The sequence below is a fragment of the Lissotriton vulgaris genome, chromosome 6 (assembly GCF_964263255.1).
Source record: "Lissotriton vulgaris chromosome 6, aLisVul1.2, whole genome shotgun sequence".
Classification (NCBI taxonomy): Eukaryota; Metazoa; Chordata; class Amphibia; order Caudata; family Salamandridae; genus Lissotriton; species Lissotriton vulgaris.
The window spans coordinates 1,894,787,137-1,894,808,044 of record NC_141694.1 but is presented as its reverse complement, the minus strand read 5'-3'; the positions used below and the strand labels follow the sequence as shown (position 1 = coordinate 1,894,808,044).

Here is a 20,908-nt window from a genome sequence, read left to right as displayed (position 1 = left end):
TTCTCTAAAAGGAGCTGTACGTCGGCTTTATTCCTTCATTGTGTATTTTCCTAATTGGAGATCTTCGTGTGCTTCATTCATTCACTGAGTAGTTGACTGATGGGAGCTCCATGTGGGCTTAATTCATTCATTCTGGAGTTAACTAATAGGAGCCTTGCGTGTGTTTTGTCCATTCATTGTGCATTTCCCAAACAGTAGCTCTATGTGTCCTTTATTCATTCATTGTGTAGTTTTGTTGTGTGAGCTCTACGCTTGCTTTATTCATCCAGTGTGTAGTTCCCTATTGGGAGCTCTATGTGTCCTTTATTCTTTCAGTGTGCAGTTCCCTTGTGGGAGATCCCAGTGAATGTTATTCCTTCATTCTGTTCTTACCTGATGTGAGTTGTGATTGCGCCCTATTCATCAATTCATTCATTTATTCTGTAGCTCCTGGCTGGCAGTTAGAGATGTGGCTCATTCATTCTTTTCTTCCCTACTAGGAGCGTCTTCTGAGTTGAATAATTAATAAATAACCAGTCAATATTTATTTCTTGTGGGGTTTGTTTCAAACCATTATAATGTGAAAATATACTTATATTAAGGTACAAACATATTTTCAAAAGCACAGCTTTAGATTCAAGATTATAGTACAGACTGAAGCTAAATCTATTTACGGCACTCATAGTGACTACAGGTAAAATCTATTGTGTACTGGTTACTTAGCTGAAGCTGCTTTTAAGAACTAGTGTTACTGTAAGGGTAATCTTCACAGTTCCTCGACCAAAGAAGGAATTAAAAACATTTCGCAGTATGGAGTCTTCTAGGTGCTCTTTCCATTTCTGCTGTGGGGCTCGAGGGGTCAGAGGTCGGGGTGCTCGTCTCCCTGAGGCCTCCTGAGACAGGAGCAGTTCAGGCCTTTCACTGTTAGTAAAACCCTGTCCTCATTAACAGTAAATCTCTTCTTAACTCTGAAGACGAAAGACATCAGTGAAGGAAGCTTTGCACTGCGTAACCCCTGCACTGATCCCTGCCCTGACCCCTACCCTGACCCCTGCATTGACCCCTGCACTGACCCCGTGACGCTCACGGCTGCTCTTTCTTCCACAGACTCCAACAATGTTACATGTGGGATAAGCAGAGTTCATCTGAGCCCCGGTCCACCAATGAGGAGAGTTCATCCGAGCCCCGGTCCACCAATGAGGAGAGTTCATCTGAGCCCAGGTCCTCCAAGGAGAAGCGGGAGGCAGACATATCCGTGCTGTGCGAGGCGCTGACGGATCCTCGGTGCCGCGTGCGGGAGCTCAGGTGAGTCCAGAGTCTTTCTTCCTCATGTCCTTGCGAAGGTGGGGGGAGGTTACATCATTCCCACCGAGACCATGCAGGGCCGGTCCTAGAACTCCTGGGGCCCCAGGCGAAAGAGAAGATGTGAGGCCCCTCTAATTTGCATATATCTTCCAGTCGCAGCCGGCATGACTCGCGGGTGGAGGATCTCGCGGGAGTTCGGAAGGGGGGGGTGGAGAATAAGAAGCAGGCAGCCTCCCTCCCCTCCCCTAAGCCAATCATATTGCTGCAATGGCAGCGTTGTGATTGATCAGGACGCCGACCAGCCAGGCGCCTATGGGGAGGCCATTTTCCCCATGTAGGCTGCATTGCAGCCTACATAGAGAAAGGCCAGAGTGTGCATGACTGGATTGGCCGAACAGTCAGCGCCCTTAGCAGTTGGCAAGGGAATCTTCTCCTGCCCTAAAACAGACCCGCCCGCCCCCAACGAAACACTTCTGCTTCCTCGCAGTACTAGAAGCAGAAACATAAAATGGACATTTTAGCATTTTGCGTTTCTGCTTTTGCGAGAAAGTAGTGGGGCGTCGCTCCTCCGCCCTAGTGAAGGAGCCGCCCTTGGTAACATCACAAGAAGTGACATCATAGAAAGTGACATCGCAGGACTATTGATCTTATTTGGCATCCCTGAAGAGACCTAACATGGATATCAGTAACATGGAGAAAAAGATAAATATACAAATGAAATAAGTCCATATATTTTAAAACTGTTACATGGATTACATTTGTCTCATTAGATGGAAAAGCTAGGTGCAGGTCTCACAAAGATGTATATTATTGATCACCGGAGTTTCATGACATTTTTGTTGTTGCCGAAAATTCCTGGAGACCAGGAAGGAGGCAGCAAGTGCTTTTAGAAAGATAATATATTCGCAAACATGACCCAAAGTCAGCGCTCAATGCAATCTCACCGTTTGCACCGCCCTAGAGCCTCTCTGGTCAAGGGTCCTGTGACCTCAATGACAGAGTCACTGTTGCTCTAGGGTGTGCTGCTTTGTAGGCCTCCCCAAAAGACTTGCAGTGGGCTTCAATAGGGATTGTGGTAGACAGGCCTTCAAGGTTAACCCACACTTGCCACTGCTAGGGTTCACCTGCTGGTGCTAAGACACCAGGGCTTCTAAGGTCGTGTGGGTCCTTGCAAGGTCTAGCATGGAAATGTGCTCCCTCAGGGAGATTGGTCTGGTGGACTGGTCATGAAGGCTGAACCTGTCTCCCCAGTTCCAAATTCGGCAGCTCTGACCATAGTGCCACATCCTCTCTCCACTGAACACCATACTACCCCACTGAGAGAAACTCGCACTGCCTTCAACTACAACCCAATTGTGCCCCGCTACTAACACCTAGAGGCGACTCATTTCAAATTACGCACTACACAAGAGCAATATGCTGCCTAAAAAAAAAAGTGACATAATTCTGGAAAAAGCAAACACTCATAAGGAATGTAAGATTAATTAAAGCATGTGAAATATAAGCAGGAACAACATGGTTACCTTAACGTTTTAGCACTTATTCAGAAATGAATGAGTGCTTTTGCATGAAAAGGTAAGGCCATGACTACAGGGCCGGAACGGACCTGCTTCAATGCCCATTGAATATATCCTTACAAAACAAAAGCAATATGGTTTAAAAAGACCACATTTGTGAATACAGAGCAGTGGTATGCACTTTATTTTCCAGTCCGCCCATCAAGGAGGTATTGCAGTACATCCAGAAATGGTGCACTTCCCCACCTGGGGAAAACAATGCTGTTTAGAGAAAGACAAGAAAACAAAAGTAGCGCTTCACTGGTAAACTCGGTGTAGTAGCACTAATGTGATTTAGGTGTGAATAAAATCAATCTGGACCCTTTTCGACCCACTCTGTCTTGCTTTAGTTATTTTTTACAGTTTGAATTTTTTATTTCTCTCTTTCCCAAGGCTGCACTTTGGAAGTGAAAAATGTCACAAAAAAGATGACCTTTCCAGCAAAAAAGTTTTCTTTTTTGGATTCATTTCACAGGGGAACAAATAAAGGAAAGGAAAAGAAAGAGGGAGTAGTGGCTACAAGGCGCTGGGAAGGGGGCCCCCACACCCCGACCTTGCAGCTTGCTCTAGTGCTTCGAGACCCAGGGAAAGGGGGCCCCCTCCCCCGGGCTTGAAGCAGTAACAAGGCCTTTCTTAAAACACTGCACCAGCACCAGTTGATCTGGCTGCTCCCTCCTCCCCTCACCCACTGCTCCTAACCTGTGTCTGGCTGGTCCTGGAAACAAAGGGGCCTTCTGTCACCTAGCAACAACATGCAGACAGGGAATGGCTGGTACTTAAGAGAGGTGTTGCCTCACCCCTGACACTCTGAGTCCTAATTGATGGCCCTGCCCTGTGACTTCCCCACTCTGTTTGTCCCTCCCCCCCACCCCTGCACCCCCAGGAATGCCACCACGCGGTCGGACACCAGACATCTCTGATGTGTATTGCAATGTGTTGGGAGGGGGCCCTGGTGGAGCAGGGGGGCCCCCTGCCTCTCACCTGAGCGCGAGGCCCTGGGCGGCTGCCCATGCTGCCCATGCCTAGCGCCGGCCCTGAGACCATGTTAGGGTCATACGTGGGGATCCTCTTACGGGTATGATCCTCTCTTCTGCTTTGAGCAGCAGGTATGAGATACAGTGAGGTTCACCTGTCTGCTCCTGTTGTAGTAAGATGGCTCAGCGATCTAATGCACCGATCCCAGGGGTCTGTGCTCAACCTTCCGGTCATGGGCTCCTATTCTAGTGAGACGGCTTTGTGGCCCTGAGGCCATCACAGGCCCTTCTGTACCTGGGGGATGTTAGTCTGTACAGTAGAGGCCCCTTTGTTGCTGTTTTTGTGGCGAGGTAGGAGGTCGGGGGCGCTACATATTTTTCCTCCAAAGGATGCAAGAACCATCAACAAAGCAGGCTCTGAAGGGCTCACATGTTATCAGCAGCTTCATCCATGTTCACATGCAGCCCTCCTTTCATGCAACCACTATCACTTCATGTCAGCCTTTCGTCACCATTTATATCCCATGAGACAGTTGGTATCTAAATAACCATTGGCAAAGCCAAGAGGTCTGGCTTGTATAAGGAGCTTTCTTGACTGAAAGGGGAGCAGCAGGAGAATCTTACGAGCGGTGCGTAAGAGACCATAGCAGACTCCTGCCGTTTTCCTTGCTTGAGTGTTCAAGGTGAGGTTTTGATCGAGCCAAATCCCCAGGCTTTTGATGTCAGATTTGGGGGTTGGAGGCAGGCCCATACACGGGGGCCACAAAGAATCCGGACGGAAGTGAGACTGATTGCCCATCACCAGTATCTCCGTTTTTTCACTGTTGAGTTTCAAGTGGGACCTATCCATCCAGCTGACTATCTCCCCCAGACAGGAGTACAAATTGATGTTAGGATTGAGAGAGACAACCAGCTGTGTGTTATCCGCATATGTCAGGAGTTTAATTCCGTGGGGGGTGACGATTTTTTCAAGAGGAGACCTGTATACGTTGAAGAGCCCTGAGGCACTCCACAATGTATAGGGGTCTCTTTGGAGATGTAGTCACCCTCCGCCACCTGAAAGGAGCGACAGTGAAGAAAAGATTTTAGCCAAGACAGGGCCGACCCTGAGATACCAAGGTCTCTGAGCCGCTGAGCCAGGATGTGGTGGATGACAGTGTCAAAGGCCGCACTAAGATCCAGGAGGATCACTGCCACTGACCCTCCTGCATCAATGATCTTCCTAGCCTCTTCGACAACCGCCACCATCGCTGTTTCAGTACCCTGGCCCGGGCGAAAACCTGTTTGAGAAGGTTTGAGCAGGTCATTGAGTTCCAGGTAATTGGACAGCCGGCCGTTAATACATTTTTCATCCATCTTGCTAATGCAAGGAAGGAGAGAGATCGGCCTGTAGTTGGTCAGGTTTCGAGGGTCCAAGTTAGGTTTTTTGAGTAAGGCCCTGACCACCGCCTTCTTCCAGCTCGGGGGTACAGCTCCATCTGCTAGTGAGGCATTGATCAAGTTCATCATCGAAGCAAGGATGGTGGGTGTTACCTGTTTTAGGTACTTGACTGGCTGGGTCGCATGGAGAGCCACTCTTAAGGGATTGGAGAATAGTAGATAGAATATACTTACTAATGAGGGAGAACGTATCTAATCCTGTGTCCAGGATCTGGGCCTGCGTCAGGCAGAGGTGCAGAGGGTCCCCAGGATTGAGAGGGAGAAGTTGGTGTAGGATGTTTTGGATTTTTTGGTCAAAATAGGTGGCTAGCTCGTTACAATAATTGTCCGAGAGATCACTCGTGCGTATGGGCTCCCGGGTTTTCAGAGGTTTTTTTACAATTAGAAAAGTTTCTCTGGACGAGCAAGATGCAGTACTAATTTTTTCGTTGAAGAAGGCAGTTTGCGCAATTTTTATAGCTTTTTTGTAGTTGAGGATAGCCAGTTTATAATCCTTTTTGCTGTTCGGGTCAAAGTCTTTCCTCCACACTCTTTCAGAGTTTTTTTAGGAGGCGGACCTCGTGTGTGAACCATGGGGAGGTGAGTTTTTTCCGTGGTTTCAGATATGGTTTTTTGGGGAGGACAGTATCCAGGGAGTTTTGAATCCAGGAAGAAAACTTGGCATCTGCTGTAGCGGGGTCAGTTTCATAGTTAGGCCTAGAACGCTCCAAAACTTGCTTCCATTTGTCAATATCTAGTTTGGTCCAGGGACAAGAGAGTCTTCCCGGAGCTTGGTTGGGAGGAGGAGTGGTCGAGATCCACCAGCTAAAGGGGATAAGCAGGTGGTCGGACCAAGGCAATGGAATGGGTGCTCTCACTTTGAGATCAGGAATGTTGCAGAAAATGGGGTCAAGCAGGTGCCCAAGAGTGTGCGTGGGTTGGTCGTTCTGTAGGTGGAGTTGATGGGCTGCTAGATCTAATAGCAGTTCTGTGACATTATTTTCCTTGCTATTATCAAAATGGACATTAAGGTCCCCTAAGATTAAGAAATTGGGCAGGGTGCTGGCCATGGCCAAGGAGGATTCCAGGAGGGAACTGCAGAACTGTCCCAAAGCCCCTGGAGGGCGATAGATAAGAACTCCCGAGAGGGAGTTATGTGGGGATATTTGGATGGTAAAGTGCACATTTTCGCAATCCGAAAGGGGGCTGTCGTGAAATCTGCACGAGAGATGGTCTCTGTAAATAACAGCTATCCCTCCTCCTCTTCCCTTGGGTCGATCCAGATGTTGTATGAGGAAGCCATGAGGCAGTGCTTGTACAATGTCTGAGTCAGAGTCAGGGGCGAGCCATGTCTCAGTGAGAAACAAAATCTCCAGTTGATGCTCTTCTAGGAGCATATGAATTTCTTGGGCATGTTTGGGCAGGGATCTGCAATTAATCAAGGCCATGTTAATAGCCGTCTGGGTGGAGTGATCGGTCTTGGCAGGGGTACATTTAAATGGGCAGTGGAGACAGTGGGTGCGAAGACCCTCACCTCTAATGGATTGAGTGCATAGAGACCGAGGGGGCTGATTGAGTTGGCACAGAAGTTCCCGGGAGTAGGATAGCCTCATCGTGGAGAAGTGTGGCTCAGGGGTTAGAGGCAGCAGACCCGGAAGCTGAGATCGGTCCTGGACCAGGGTTCAATTCCCCGACTCGGCGGGTCTTGGGCTCAAAAATTCCACGGACTCGATAATTCTCGCTCCGGTGCCTACTCGACTCATGGGTTCACACTCTGCGACTCTGGGCAATAGCTTGCTTAATCTCCACTACGGCCCCTCTCGGCGGGATGCCTGGCTTTCACCTTGTGGATACCCTGCCGGGGCTATCTCACAGGGGAATACCAGGATGGGTTCCCTATGCAAGCGCTTAGATACCGTGTCGGTGATTTGCGCTATATAAATACATGTACATCTGATGGGGACTTTCCATGGTGCCCGACCCCTGGCCCGTCCTGGCGCGGACGGGCACAGACGGGCTAACCTCTGGCGCACCTCCGGCGCGCCAACGGCTTGCCCGCTGCGTAGTGTGAGGGCCTAAATCGCCCATAACACTAGAGTGCCGACCGACCTTCCGAAGATGGCGGCTGTGAAGAGCGCTGTTGTCCCTGCATAGTACGCGGTCCAGGAGACCCTAAATCGGCGACCAGCGGAGCGCGAGGTATGGGGGAGTCACAGGGAGGTTGGCGATGGGAATAAGCTTTTGTTTTTAAAAAACCTGTGTCTAACTCACACGGCGTTCAAGTGAATGGCAAAACAAATTAAAATAGGTCACAAGAAATAACAATTCAAACAATTTTTAAAATAAGCCCTTGGCTCCCGGCTTCCGCCTCAGGAGTCGCGAGTTCTGTCAGTGAGTCAGCCTGACAGTCCGCCCTATATGTAGTGTGAGGGCCTAAATCGCCCACAACACTGGAGCGCCGACCGACCTTCCCAAGATGGCGGCTGTGAAGAGCGCTGTTGTTCCTGCCTAGTACGCGGTCCAGGAGACCCTAAATCGGCCAACAGCGGAGCGCGAGGTATGGGGAAGTCACGGCGAGGTTGGCGATGGGAATAAGCTATTGTTTTTAAAAACCTGTGTCTAACTCACACAGCGTTCAAGTGAATGGCAAAACAAATTAAAATAGGTCACAAGAAATAACAATTCAACATTTTTTAAAACAAGCCCTTGGCTCCCGGCTTCCGCCTCAGGAGTCGCGAGTTCTGTCAGTGAGTCAGACTGACAGTCCGCCCTATATGTAGTGTGAGGGCCTAAATCGCCCACAACACTAGAGCGCCGACCGACCTTCCCAAGATGGCGGTTGTGAAGAGCACTGTTGTTCCTGCCTAGTACGCGGTCGAGGAGACCCTAAATCGCCCACCAGCGGAGCGCGAGGTATGGGGGAGTCACAGGGAGGTTGGCGATGGGAATAAGCTATTGTTTTGAAAAACCTGTGTCTAACTCACACAGCGTTCAAGTGAATGGCAAAACAAATTAAAATAGGTCACAAGAAATAACAATTCAAACAATTTTTAAAATAAGCCCTTGGCTCCCGGCTTCCGCCTCAGGAGTCGCGAGTTCTGTCAGAAGCACATGTTTCTCTCCTTTTTATGAATTTAGTAGATATATTGATGTACTTGTGTACTTATTTATTCAAAATTATATGAAATTACTATTTATTGTATTTGTGGAAGGTAAAAGTGTGCCACATTCCTGTAGGAAATTCATTTCTTGGAAATGAAAGATTTCTGATTCTGATTCAGTAACTCAAGTAATTATTACATGTCCTTTTTGAGTCAGTCCTTCAGAACTTTACTAGACGTCTCTCTCAAGTCAGAAGAAACAGTGTGGTCTTTAACAAGACTTCAGTCCTTCAGAACTTTACTAGACGTCTCTCTCTCAAGTCAGAAGAAACAGTGTGGTCTTTAACAAGACTTCAGTCCTTCAGAACTTTACTAGACGTCTCTCTCAAGTCAGAAGAAACAGTGTGGTCTTCAACAAGACTTCAGTCCTTCAGAACTTTACTAGACGTCTCTCTCAAGTCAGAAGAAACAGTGGCAACACAAAGATCACAATATTGCAATACGCGGATGACATCGTCCTCCTCGACAACTCAAAAATAGGTCTCCAGCGAGCACTAAACTATTTCCACCTATACAATAGTGTAAATAAACTGAAAGTAAATGAAGCAAAAACAAAGGTTGGCGATGGGAATAAGCTTTTGTTTTTAAAAAACCTGTGTCTAACTCCCACGGCGTTCAAGTGAATGACAAAACAAATTAAAATAGGTCACAAGAAATAACAATTCAAAATTTTTTAAAATAAGCCCTTGGCTCCCGGCTTCCGCCTCAGGAGTCGCGAGTTCTGTCAGTGAGTCAGCCTGACAGTCCGCCCTATATGTAGTGTGAGGGCCTAAATCGCCCACAACACTGGAGCGCCGACCGACCTTCCCAAGATGGCGGCTGTGAAGAGCGCTGTTGTTCCTGCCTAGTACGCGGTCCAGGAGACCCTAAATCGGCCAACAGCGGAGCGTGAGGTATGGGGAAGTCACGGCGAGGTTGGCGATGGGAATAAGCTATTGTTTTTAAAAACCTGTGTCTAACTCACACAGCGTTCAAGTGAATGGCAAAACAAATTAAAATAGGTCACAAGAAATAACAATTCAACATTTTTTAAAACAAGCCCTTGGCTCCCGGCTTCCGCCTCAGGAGTCGCGAGTTCTGTCAGTGAGTCAGACTGACAGTCCGCCCTATATGTAGTGTGAGGGCCTAAATCGCCCACAACACTAGAGCACCGACCGACCTTCCCAAGATGGCGGTTGTGAAGAGCACTGTTGTTCCTGCCTAGTACGCGGTCGAGGAGACCCTAAATCACCCACCAGCGGAGCGCGAGGTATGGGGGAGTCACAGGGAGGTTGGCGATGGGAATAAGCTATTGTTTTAAAAAACCTGTGTCTAACTCACACAGCGGTCAAGTGAATGGCAAAACAAATTAAAATAGGTCACAAGAAATAACAATTCAACATTTTTTAAAACAAGCCCTTGGCTCCCGGCTTCCGCCTCAGAAGTCGCGAGTTCTGTCAGTGAGTCAGACTGACAGTCCGCCCTATATGTAGTGTGAGGGCCTAAATCGCCCACAACACTAGAGCGCCGACCGACCTTCCCAAGATGGCGGTTGTGAAGAGCACTGTTGTTCCTGCCTAGTACGCGGTCGAGGAGACCCTAAATCGCCCACCAGCGGAGCGCGAGGTATGGGGGAGTCACAGGGAGGTTGGCGATGGGAATAAGCTATTGTTTTAAAAAACCTGTGTCTAACTCACACAGCGGTCAAGTGAATGGCAAAACAAATTAAAATAGGTCACAAGAAATAACAATTCAACATTTTTTAAAACAAGCCCTTGGCTCCCGGCTTCCGCCTCAGGAGTCGCGAGTTCTGTCAGAAGCACATGTTTCTCTCCTTTTTATGAATTTAGTAGATATATTGATGTACTTGTGTACTTATTTATTCAAAATTATATGAAATTACTATTTATTGTATTTGTGGAAGGTAAAAGTGTGCCACATTCCTGTAGGAAATTCAATTCTTGGAAATGAAAGATTTCTGATTCTGATTCAGTAACTCAAGTAATTATTACATGTCCTTTTTGAGTCAGTCCTTCAGAACTTTACTAGACGTCCCTCTCAAGTCAGAAGAAACAGTGTGGTCTTTAACAACGCCAAAGGTAAGCCCGTCTACGCCCGTCCGCGCCTGGACCGCGCCCAGCGCCAGACCCCCTGGTCCTCGTAATGCCCACCCCTCCCGCATTACCTACGATGCCACCACCCTCCTAGCCCTTAACCCCGGCCGTTCCCCCTACTGCGTCCAAGCCGCTCCTGGACACACCCATGGACCCTTCTCCTGCAATTCCTGCAAGTTCGACGGCACCAAGAACCACTCCTCATCTACGAACACACTCCAGATATCCGACCCCAACCACCTACAATGCATCCTGCTCAACACCCGCTCAGTCCACAGGCACGTCATCGACCTCTGGAATCTACTAGACACCATCTCTCCTGACGTCGCCTTCCTAACAGAAACTTGGATGAACGCCACATCAGCCCCAGACATCACCATTGCCATCCCGGAAGGCTATAAGATCATTCGCAAGGACCGTACCGGACACACAGGAGGAGGCATCGCTATCGTCCATAAGAAATCCATCCGCATCTCAACCAGCTCAGACGTCAATCTCGCCAACACTGAACACCTTCACTTCCAGATCCACATCGACCCCAAGACCACACTCAGAGGCACCCTCCTTTACAGGCCTCCAGGACCCCGCGCACAATTTAGTGAAGACATCACAGACTTCATCACTCCACAAGCGCTCCCCTCCGAAGATTACATCCTTTTGGATTTAAATCAGCTGGGTAAGTCACCATGTGGGGGGGACTGCAGAGATAATAAGGCAAATAGTCCTTGATGTTAATTAAATAAACATCCAACATGTATCTAGAGTGTAAAACTATGATATATGTCCTCGATATAAATTCTTAAGAGAATATGCAGTAAATTAGAGATGCATTAGAACAATATAAATGAACTTTGGATTGTAATGTGTGAGGGTTACCAAATATTAGGGCAAAATTGAATAGATGTAGCAAACTAAGTGCATTTGATGTTATAATGGAATGGGACCTAATGAAATGTAATGTGATTTTTGTAGAAGTGACAATACAGGGAACGAGTCCTGAAGAAGGTGCAAGAATAAAACAAAGGGCACCGAAACGCCGCGTCGACAGTTTGTTCCTTTATCATTGTTTGACCAATAAATGTGATGTTTTAATATGTTGATGTAGACAGTGATATAATAGCATTTTTTAACCTTATAACTCTTTTTAACATTTGAGTGTATATTTTTTTTGCAAAAATTGAAAGTGTATTTCTTGTCGTTTCATATAACATGTTCAATGTTACTATGAATTTTTTACTTTTATAAAATAAATGAAGGATATTTTACATAAACTTTTGTCCGTGTACATGAGGTTTCTATAGTACTTGTGGGTCCAACAGATTGTTTTAGTTGTAAATTTGGTAACCCGTACAATACTGCAAATCCCTTGTTGTCCAATGAAAACGTCCCCGTAGGGATGTACTTTACTTAAGATTTACTAAATCCAGGAGAAGGAGTTCTGTATTTTGTATGATTGTTGACCCAATCCTTTTCCTGTCAGAAAGGGTAGCTCCCTATTCCAAACTTTCTAGATCTTTGATGCCAGGGTGCTGAAGGTCCTGTGGATGGAGCGGCATAGAAGTCAATGAGTGGTCTTGATGTAAAGGATGCTGAAGATCCTATGGATGGACCGCCTTAGAAGTCAATGAGTGGTCTTGATACAAGGGATGCAGGATGCTGAAGGTTCTATGGATGGGCCGCCATAGAAGTCAATGGAGTGGTCTTGATACAAGGAATGCAGGATGCTGAAGATGCTCAAGGACGCTGAGCCGATGATGGGGGTCTTCCTGTGGTTGCCCCTTGCTCTGTCAGCAGAGGGGGTGACTTTGGCATCCGGGGGCGATGTCCAGCGAAGTCCAGGTGAAGTTTAGAGCAAAACCAGTTGCCACTGGCCCACTGTTTTTAGGTCTCGGCCTAACCCTGTGCATGCGCTGGTCTGGCTGAGACATTTAGTATCTGCTTTGAAAAGTGCTACTTTCCCGGCGACCAGCTTACTATCATGCGCACAAGCGCACTTGTGACGTGCACAGCTGCCATCGTGCACAGCTGCCATTTGGCTTCTTTTATTGCTTGTGTGAAGGCCCTCCCTCTCTTGTTGCCTTTGTCCTTTGTGTAACCTCTTTTTCCTCTCCCATGTCCCTATATTCTCACCATGCCCTTCTGCAGCCGCTCTATCGCCTCCTGGACCCAGCTTGTTCGGTTCTGCGACATTTACCCGGTGTTAAGGGGCTCTGCATGGCTCTCCCTGGCCTTGGGCTGCCAGGCCCCACAGCTGGGGTGCTGCATGTGTTTTAGGAGGCGGAATATTTGTGCTGGCTGGGTTGGCAGCACCTCTCCCTGTGCCAGCTATAAAAATAGGGGGGAATTATTTACTAGGATCAAACCGCATTCTCTTTCGAGTTCCGACAACCTCCTGTGTCTATTATTGGTTTTACATATTTATTTCTAGCTTTTTCCTTTTGGATGTTCTCCCTGGCATGTTTATTCACACCTGTGTTCACCACTTCACAAACTTAGTTTATTCTGTTGCCTCGTCTACAGATGTATCCGGGTGCGAGCCTGCCACAGGCGCGTTTTGTGGCACGAGACAGGCGGAGGCTTCATTCTCCACCTCTTAACTGCCCGTGCTGCTCCTAATTAATCCTAATAGCTGTGCTTTCACAGCTCCCCACACTCTTTCTGGGGCACGTGGGCACTTTACAAAGCCCGAGAGAGAGGGTGTGCGATCCATCTGCCTGTCAGACACACTGTAGTGTATTTTTGGATTTTGTGTGTATTGGACCTTGACGAGGCTGACTCCTTTGCTCGCAACAGAGGCCACTTTCCTTGCCTGTGCCTGATTGTGTAATACAACAAAGAGAAGGAAGGAAAGCTTGAATTGCTCTCAGCCACATTTTTGCCCATCCTTTCTCACTCACTATATCAAACTACATAGAACGCAGCCATATGTAGATAAGCCTTCGTTCTGCTCCAATAGGATCACTCCAGCTCAAACCACCGGCACTGGTCCTCTCCAAATGGGAATACAGGCAATCCCAGACTGCTGTTGGACCAGGAAGGCCTCATCTGTGGTGCAGAGCCTGAGTCCTGTGGCACACTGTTTCTCGTGACATTGGTTCTGTAGAGCCACTCTAGAGGGAGTTTTCCTTCTAGAAGCAGGGTTCGAGCCAGTGCTAGGAATTTGGAGATGCAGTGTATTACATTCCTTATCTTAGCTAGATTTCTGACTGCTACAGTGGGGTCTTCATCAGACAACTCTGTAATGTGTTTCTGTTTTATTTGTGGCATTTATTGATAGATTTAAAAAAGAGTAGTGCAAAGAACAATATCATATGTTCATATACATCAAAAACTAATTTCAATAACATCAGTATAAGTGTTACCAAGAGAGAACAAGTATTGGCATAGCCAATAGGTCTCGCTTTTGGGACTTTCTTAGTATTTAGCTATGCAGCACAATATCCTTGGTGCAACAACATCAACTGTTGCATGGCTAAACACTTATAAGGTCCTAAAGGCGAGACCTATTGACTATGCCAATGCTTGTTTAATTTGCAGTACCCTCTGTGCTTCACAACAAACTGTACTCTGATGACTTTTCGGTCCAACAGATTCAGGCACAACTTTTGAGCAAAACACACATGAGCCCTCTGGTCTATCAAGAGAGAGAAAAAAGGCAAAGAAGGCTGAGTAGAAAGAAGTCGTCTCCTTGGTGGACAGTTTCTCTCACCCACCAGAGGTGGCAAGCTTCATCATTGAGAATCCTCCTCGCACCATGAACCCTTGTCAGGGTGTGGTAAATATTTGATTTACCGTCTTAATTTCTATGCAGGTAAGTACTTAAACAAAAATAACTCAATCGGAAAGAAAGAGGCAGAGTCCGTGGTGTTAGAGTTCTTAGGGGTTTTATTCCTTAAAAAGGAATGGGTCAGGTACTGGATATCGGGTTCCTGCCACCACTGGGGTGCAGGAAGGGATAGAGCATAGTTTATTGACATTACATTGCTTTTATACTTAATATACACAATAGAAGTCAATGCAGAAGGCGTAACAGCTGAGAGAGACAAGATAAAGATACACACGTATTAGCAATACGTAATCAGAAGGCGTGAACTAAGGCGTGCACAGAGGTGTGTTCTAGAAACGTCACATGTAAGTGTCAGAAGGGGGTGGCTCTATGACAGAATAGTGCAGAGTCAGCAGAAATCGGTAGCTAGGATGCGCACGCAGCTGCATGACGTGAGATTGACGTAAAGTTGGAGGGTGCAGGGGACTTGACATTTACACTAGAGGAAAGAGACAGAAGTCTGGCATGTCAGATCAACTCGTTCCTAAATCATATCTGGTATCTGATGTTTGGGAACCATATTATCTAGAATGAAAAGGTCTCTCGGACAGAGGCTATTCTATACTGACTGTGAGTGCGTGTATAAGCGTCTAAGTGTCTGCATGAGATGCGAGGGGGCATGGGCCTACCATGGTAACAGAGACTATGAATTACTCGGACGGAGACAGTGAGGCCGGGCCCTTTGCTCTGCAGCTGGAAGGATGTTTACTTAAACTAGTAGGCAGGAATGTATTTTCGAGGAGCGGAACAGATAATTCGAAGGTTGAATACAGTCTTGGCAGGCAACAGGCTGAGCTAAGCGCCGTGAGCCGTGCAGGGAGTAAGGCAGAGGTCACGGGTACAGAGGCCGGCCCAGGCTGAGGCATTTCAGAATCTGAAGGCAGGGAAAGGCTCGATGGCAGAATTCAGGGCCTACTTTGCCTGGGCTGGAAAACGTGTAAAGTACACCACAGAAAGACGTTGGCAAGGCATACTTAGAAACGGACTATTCAACCCGTTCAGGGTGGGTCTGAAAGAAGACATGTTAACGTTGGACGCAAATGTGTTTGCGTCTTCATAGTTGGCACAGGAGGGAAGTTACATGCACTTTAAGTTCGTACATGGAGACGGTGGGGTACACGTTAGGGAACATTTCTCGACCATAAAATTTATATTTCCTCATTCCCTCCTTGTTCCCTACGGACCCTTTATGATATATCGATCCTCATGAACCGATCAGTCTGTTCACGTAACATCATTTGCTCTTCTTTCTTCTTTTCGCGTTTGGCATGAAAACTGGAATGCGGAATACATGATGTGGCGCACAGACCGCAAATCGCTGGCCCACATTGTAGACATAGGCAACAAGTGAATACTATGAGAAGGGCAATGCCTAGGAAGGATAGGATCTTCCATCCCCAAGCAGTCAACGTTGTCCAGAACCAACCCGACCAAGTCCAGGTGCCTGGATTCTGATGTATCAAACTTGCAATTTTATGAAGACGTGTGATAGCTTTATATACAGTTGGCGCGTTTTCTGGAATGAAAACACAGCAACTTGACCCGATGACCTTACAAGCTCCGCCTCTATCTGCCAAGATGACGTCAATAACGAGCCGATTCTGAAGAACAACAACCCGCATGGCGGACTGCTCTTCTGTTAAGTTGCCTAGAGCGGAGGTAGTTTCATTCACTACTGCTTCGAGGGTTCTAGTTAATTTGCGTATCAGTTTACTATTGAAAACAGCACCTAAATAGGGGAAGAAACCTTTATTAAAGTCTGTATATTGTTCCCATGCCGTTTCAGTATAGTCGACAATCGGGAGATCTCGTCTGAGTCTACTATTTACTAGATTTGTATTTCTGTGATAATCAGGAGGAGCTAGGAAAACAGGGGGCAGAAGGAAGGCAATGTAACAGGTACCATCCCAATCTAGAGGTAAGCGTATGTATGCGGTATGGCCACAAACAAAGTAGGAATGACGAGTAGCTCTAAATGTAGATCTGCCCTGATCACTGAATTCGACCACAGTGGTACATTTACTATGACCTAAGTGTACTGAACCCTTCTTTCTGAGACATAAATCACCAGTGACTGGTAATACTGACATAGCAGGGAGAACTGGTGCAGCTTCGGATTCAACAGTAAGAATCATGAGGTTAATTGTGTAATTACCTAAACCATATACTTCATTTTCTAGATCAGTTCCTGTCCTAGTGGGAAGTCCCTTCTTGTCAGGGTAGCAGGCGTTAAGCAGAACTAAGTTCAGGTTTCCCCAAACCCAATTTCCTTCGAAAATAGCAATATCAGAATCTAAAGAATTTATTAATCTGAACCATGCACCACAGGAGCCATTGTGAGTGAACGGGTACGGGAAAAGAGGCAGAACTCCCTTGTATTTCTGGTAGGGAGGGAGTCGGCCACATATCCAACAGTTGGTAGCATTGTTAGTCTGATGGGAGTGATGTAACATACTAATGAATGTATTGTTGCGAAGCGCAAGTCTGTAAGATAACTCATGTAATGGTAATTCACTAAAAGAATGTTCAGCAGAGACATTGTAAGCAGATTGTGTATGCTTGAAGATAGGGTAATATACAGGCAGCAATATACTAGCAGCAATAACCAGAAGGCTTAAAAAAAACAAAATCAATAATGTCACTATACAGTGACTACGGAGTGATTTACAATGTGCACGTTTCTTGAGTTGTCTCTCTCTCTCTCTATCTCGATCTAGGGGATACATGTCAGAAACTAATTTAACCGATTCACCTAGGGGAGGACTTAAACAATTAGACTGTCTGACTTGCTAGATCGTAATTTAGTTTTGTACTCCTCTTGCGGAGTTTTCTCTCTTTTGGGAACTTTAAAGTCACTAGATTCTAGGCAGTCCTTTGAGGGGGTGGAAGAGTCAGTTTCGGGTAAAAGTTCATTGCATTTTTTTATATGACTCGTGTGGATCCACCCCTTGCGGCCTTCAACCTTGATAGCGGTCCTCGTGGTCAGAAGGACGAGCTTCGGCTCCTGCCGGCGGGGCTCCAGCGGACTCCTCCTATCGAAGTTGCGGATCAACACTGTGCCACCTGGGCGGACATCGTGTGGCTTTACATCAGTGTTGTCGGGAAAGGCTGCAGCAACCTGTGAACGACATGATTGGAGTGCAGACATCAAGGAGGCAAGGTAATCTGTCAGCATATTGCAATCAACATCAGTTATTTTCTTAGGCATGGGCGTCCCCCACATATTTGGTGGCCTGCCAAAAACCACCTCATATGGGGATAGCCCTGATCTCGAATGAGGAACCATCCTCATATAGAATAATGCTACTGGCAGGGCGACTATCCAGTCGACCCCTTTCTCTTTACAAACTTTGGCAAGGCGGGTCTTCAGTGTCTGATTATGCCTTTCTACAAGGCCAGCTGCCTCGGGATGTCGGACGCAATGGAATTTCCACTGATATCCTAGCAGGAGTGAAACCTGCTTCATGAGCTCGGACGAGAAGGGCTGTCCATTATCTGAGTACACGATACGAGGCAAGCCGTACCGTGGGAAGAATTCTCGAACCAGCTGCCTGGCAGTGGTCGGAGCAGTGTAGTCTGGGACTGGATATGCTTCGGTCCAACGGGAAAGTGCGCAAACAACTACGAGGACATACTTAAATCCTCGACATCGGTCCATCTGGATATAATCCATCTGGAGGACTTCAAAAGGGTGATCGGGAGGATGAAATCCACCTTGCTCTACAGGGACGCTTTTACCTGGATTGAACTGACAACAGATCATGCAAGTACGCACTTTCTGTTTTGCTGCTGCTCGTAAATGTTTGTTGTACCAGAGATTCTGTAAACTGTCTAACATGGCTTTTTCTCCTAGGTGGGCGGGACTATGTGCAGTATTTATTATGACTTGAACCATAGAATCGGGGAGAAACCATGTAGATTTTCCCTTCGTCATCCATCCCTGATCTGTCTGGATCCCTCCTAGTTCAGTCCATTTCTTGATTTCATCTGGAGTGGCATGTGTCTGAATATCGATTACATCCAGTGTGGGATCCTTAACAGTCATACAGTGTGTCGGTACTATAATCTTTGTCACATCAGTTGTCTGGGTGTGAGTCAATGCTGTATGCTTTGCTGTTTGATCTGCCAGGTCATTACCCTGGGAAACAGAGTCTGTAACTTTAGTATGTGCTTTACACTTCATGATGGATATGCCCGAAGGCAGATGTATTGCTTCTAACAGTGCTTGAATGAGGAGACCGTGTTGAATCTTGGCTCCGTGGGAAGTCAAGAAACCTCGTTCTTGCCATAACATTCCGAAGTCGTGTACGACTCCGAAAGCATAACGAGAATCAGTGTATATGTTAACATTTCTGTTCTTGGCTAGTATACAGGCTCGGGTCAGAGCGATGAGCTCTGCTGCTTGAGAGGACAGTGTGTCAATACGATGTGTTTCTTTGACTTCGGTTTCAGTGGTTACTGCGTATGCGGCCACTAACTCTCCTGTACTTGTTCTCATGCATGAACCGTCCACATAAAGTGTCAGGTCTGGGTTGGTCAGTGGAACATCTGTTAGATCTCGTCGGGGCTTTGTTACTGCATTAATAATCTCTATACAATCATGCGGGGCTGAATCTGTTATAATCGAAGGTAACAATGTGGCAGGATTTAGAATGTTACAGCGTCTGATTTCTATGTGAGGCTGGAATAGTGTCAATTCATAACCTGTTAATCGTGCTATAGTCAAGTGTTGAGTCTGGGTTCAGTTTAGAAGGACCTCTACAGAATGTGGAACTTGTACTGTCAATGGATGTCCTAATACAATTGAGTCGCTCTGTCTGATTGCTAAGGCTGTCGCTGCGACTGACTTTAAGCACGCAGGGAGTGCCTGGGCTACTGAATCCAATGTACTCGAAAAATAAGCGCAAGGCTTATGTGAACCTGCTTGGTCTTGAGTGAGGACAGACAACGCTGTACCATCACGTTCTGTAACAAAAAGTGTAAAAGGTTTGCTGTAACATGGTGTCGCTAGAACTGGTGCTTGGCATAAAGCTTTCTTTAATTCCTCAAAAGCCTGTGTATGTTCCTGAGTCCAAGGAAGGGCAGTCGAAGTCGCTGCCTCCTGTGTTGTCAACTGAATGAGTGGTTTAGCTAGAAATGCATACTGGGGAATCCATTGTCTGCAGTACGAGGTGAGGCCTATAAAGGCCCGCACTTCCTTTTGTGTCTGGGGTTGTGGCATATTTACAATTAATTGGATGCGGTCAGGAGTGAGCTGTCTCCCCACTTTGGACAGCAAGTGACCCAAGTACACAACTTGCTGAACACAGAATTGTAGCTTCGAAGGAGACACCTTGTGTCCCTTGTCGGCCAGAAAATGTAAAACGGTCAATGATGCTTGTTCACATTCGGGTTCACTTCGTGCGGTGATCAGCAGATCATCGACGTACTGTAGTAAGGTAGTGTTAACTGGCATTTGGATACAATCAAGTTGTCTTTTCAGTGCTTGGCTATAGATGCTGGGGCTTTCTGTGAATCCTTGAGGTGCGCGTGAAAATTTGAAACTTCGTCCATTTAAACTGAATCCGAAGAGATATTGGCTCTCCGGATCAATGGGCACACTGAAGAAGGCGTTCTTGAGGTCAATTACAGTAAAGAACGTCGCTTCGGAATCAATAGCAGTCAATAAAGATGAGATGTCGGGAACCACAGGGTACTGTGGAACAATGCATTTATTCAGTTCTCGTAAATCAATCACCAGCCGATATACTGGCGGTGCATTGGGATCAGTACATTTAAGAATCGGAATGATAGGGGAATTACAGATATTGGAGTCCGTCTCTACGACCACTCCTTGGGCAATAAGCTCTTCAATGATTTCCAGTAAAGCCACGACAGCATCGGGTGGTAACTTGTATTGTCTGATTCGAGGTAAAACAACTCCTGGTTTGAGTGTAACACGGTATGGTGTAATGTGCATGCAACCTACATCGGTTGGGCCTTGTGCCCACAGGTGTTCTGGTACATTTTTCAATCTGACATCAAAATCTCGTAATACATAGTGACCCTTAAAGTCACGCAGGAAAAGTCTAACTCCTACCGGAGAACAACATATCACAGCTCCTAGAGCCTTCAGTGTCTTTATTCCTAACAAGTTTTCTGGACATGATTTCTTGAGTAACAAATCTGTAACACGTGATAATGGACCTACTGCTAGGGGGACGGGTTCTGATACTTCATTTACAATAGGCTTTCCTGAAAAACCAAGGGAAACATTCTGTGAGCCTGAGAGGGGTGCCCCTGGGACTTCATCATGGCTGATTGTTGTGCGGCTTGCCCCTTTGTCAATTAAAAACTTTCTGTCTTTTCCCAATACCTGACTATGTACATAAGGACCCTCTTGATCTACAGGAATCTCGATAAGGTGCAAGCCAACCTCCCTCTCAAGGCTGTTTCATGTGTATCGCTGATAATCGGGATAATCAGATTGGGCATACTGGTACATTTGCTGTGAAACTTGCTGAGTCGCGGCAATGGGCTGTGGCTGTGATACCGCTACGGTCTGGGCGGTGTGTGATGAAGCATGTATAGGCTGTGTGCTCTGTGAAGTCTGTGG

The 20,908-nt window shown here is 46.8% G+C and overlaps 1 protein-coding gene across 1 annotated transcript in view; it reads left to right on the top strand.

The window, feature by feature from the left end:
* The window catches only part of LOC147709813 (NACHT, LRR and PYD domains-containing protein 3-like), a 453,703-nt gene that overhangs the window by 266,005 nt on the left and 166,790 nt on the right, over positions 1-20,908 (top strand). Inside the window, exon 8 of the mRNA XM_086926111.1 lies at positions 1,227-1,284. Within this exon, the coding sequence (XP_086782237.1) occupies positions 1,227-1,284 (58 nt within the window). The remainder of the gene's footprint in view (positions 1-1,226; positions 1,285-20,908) is intronic.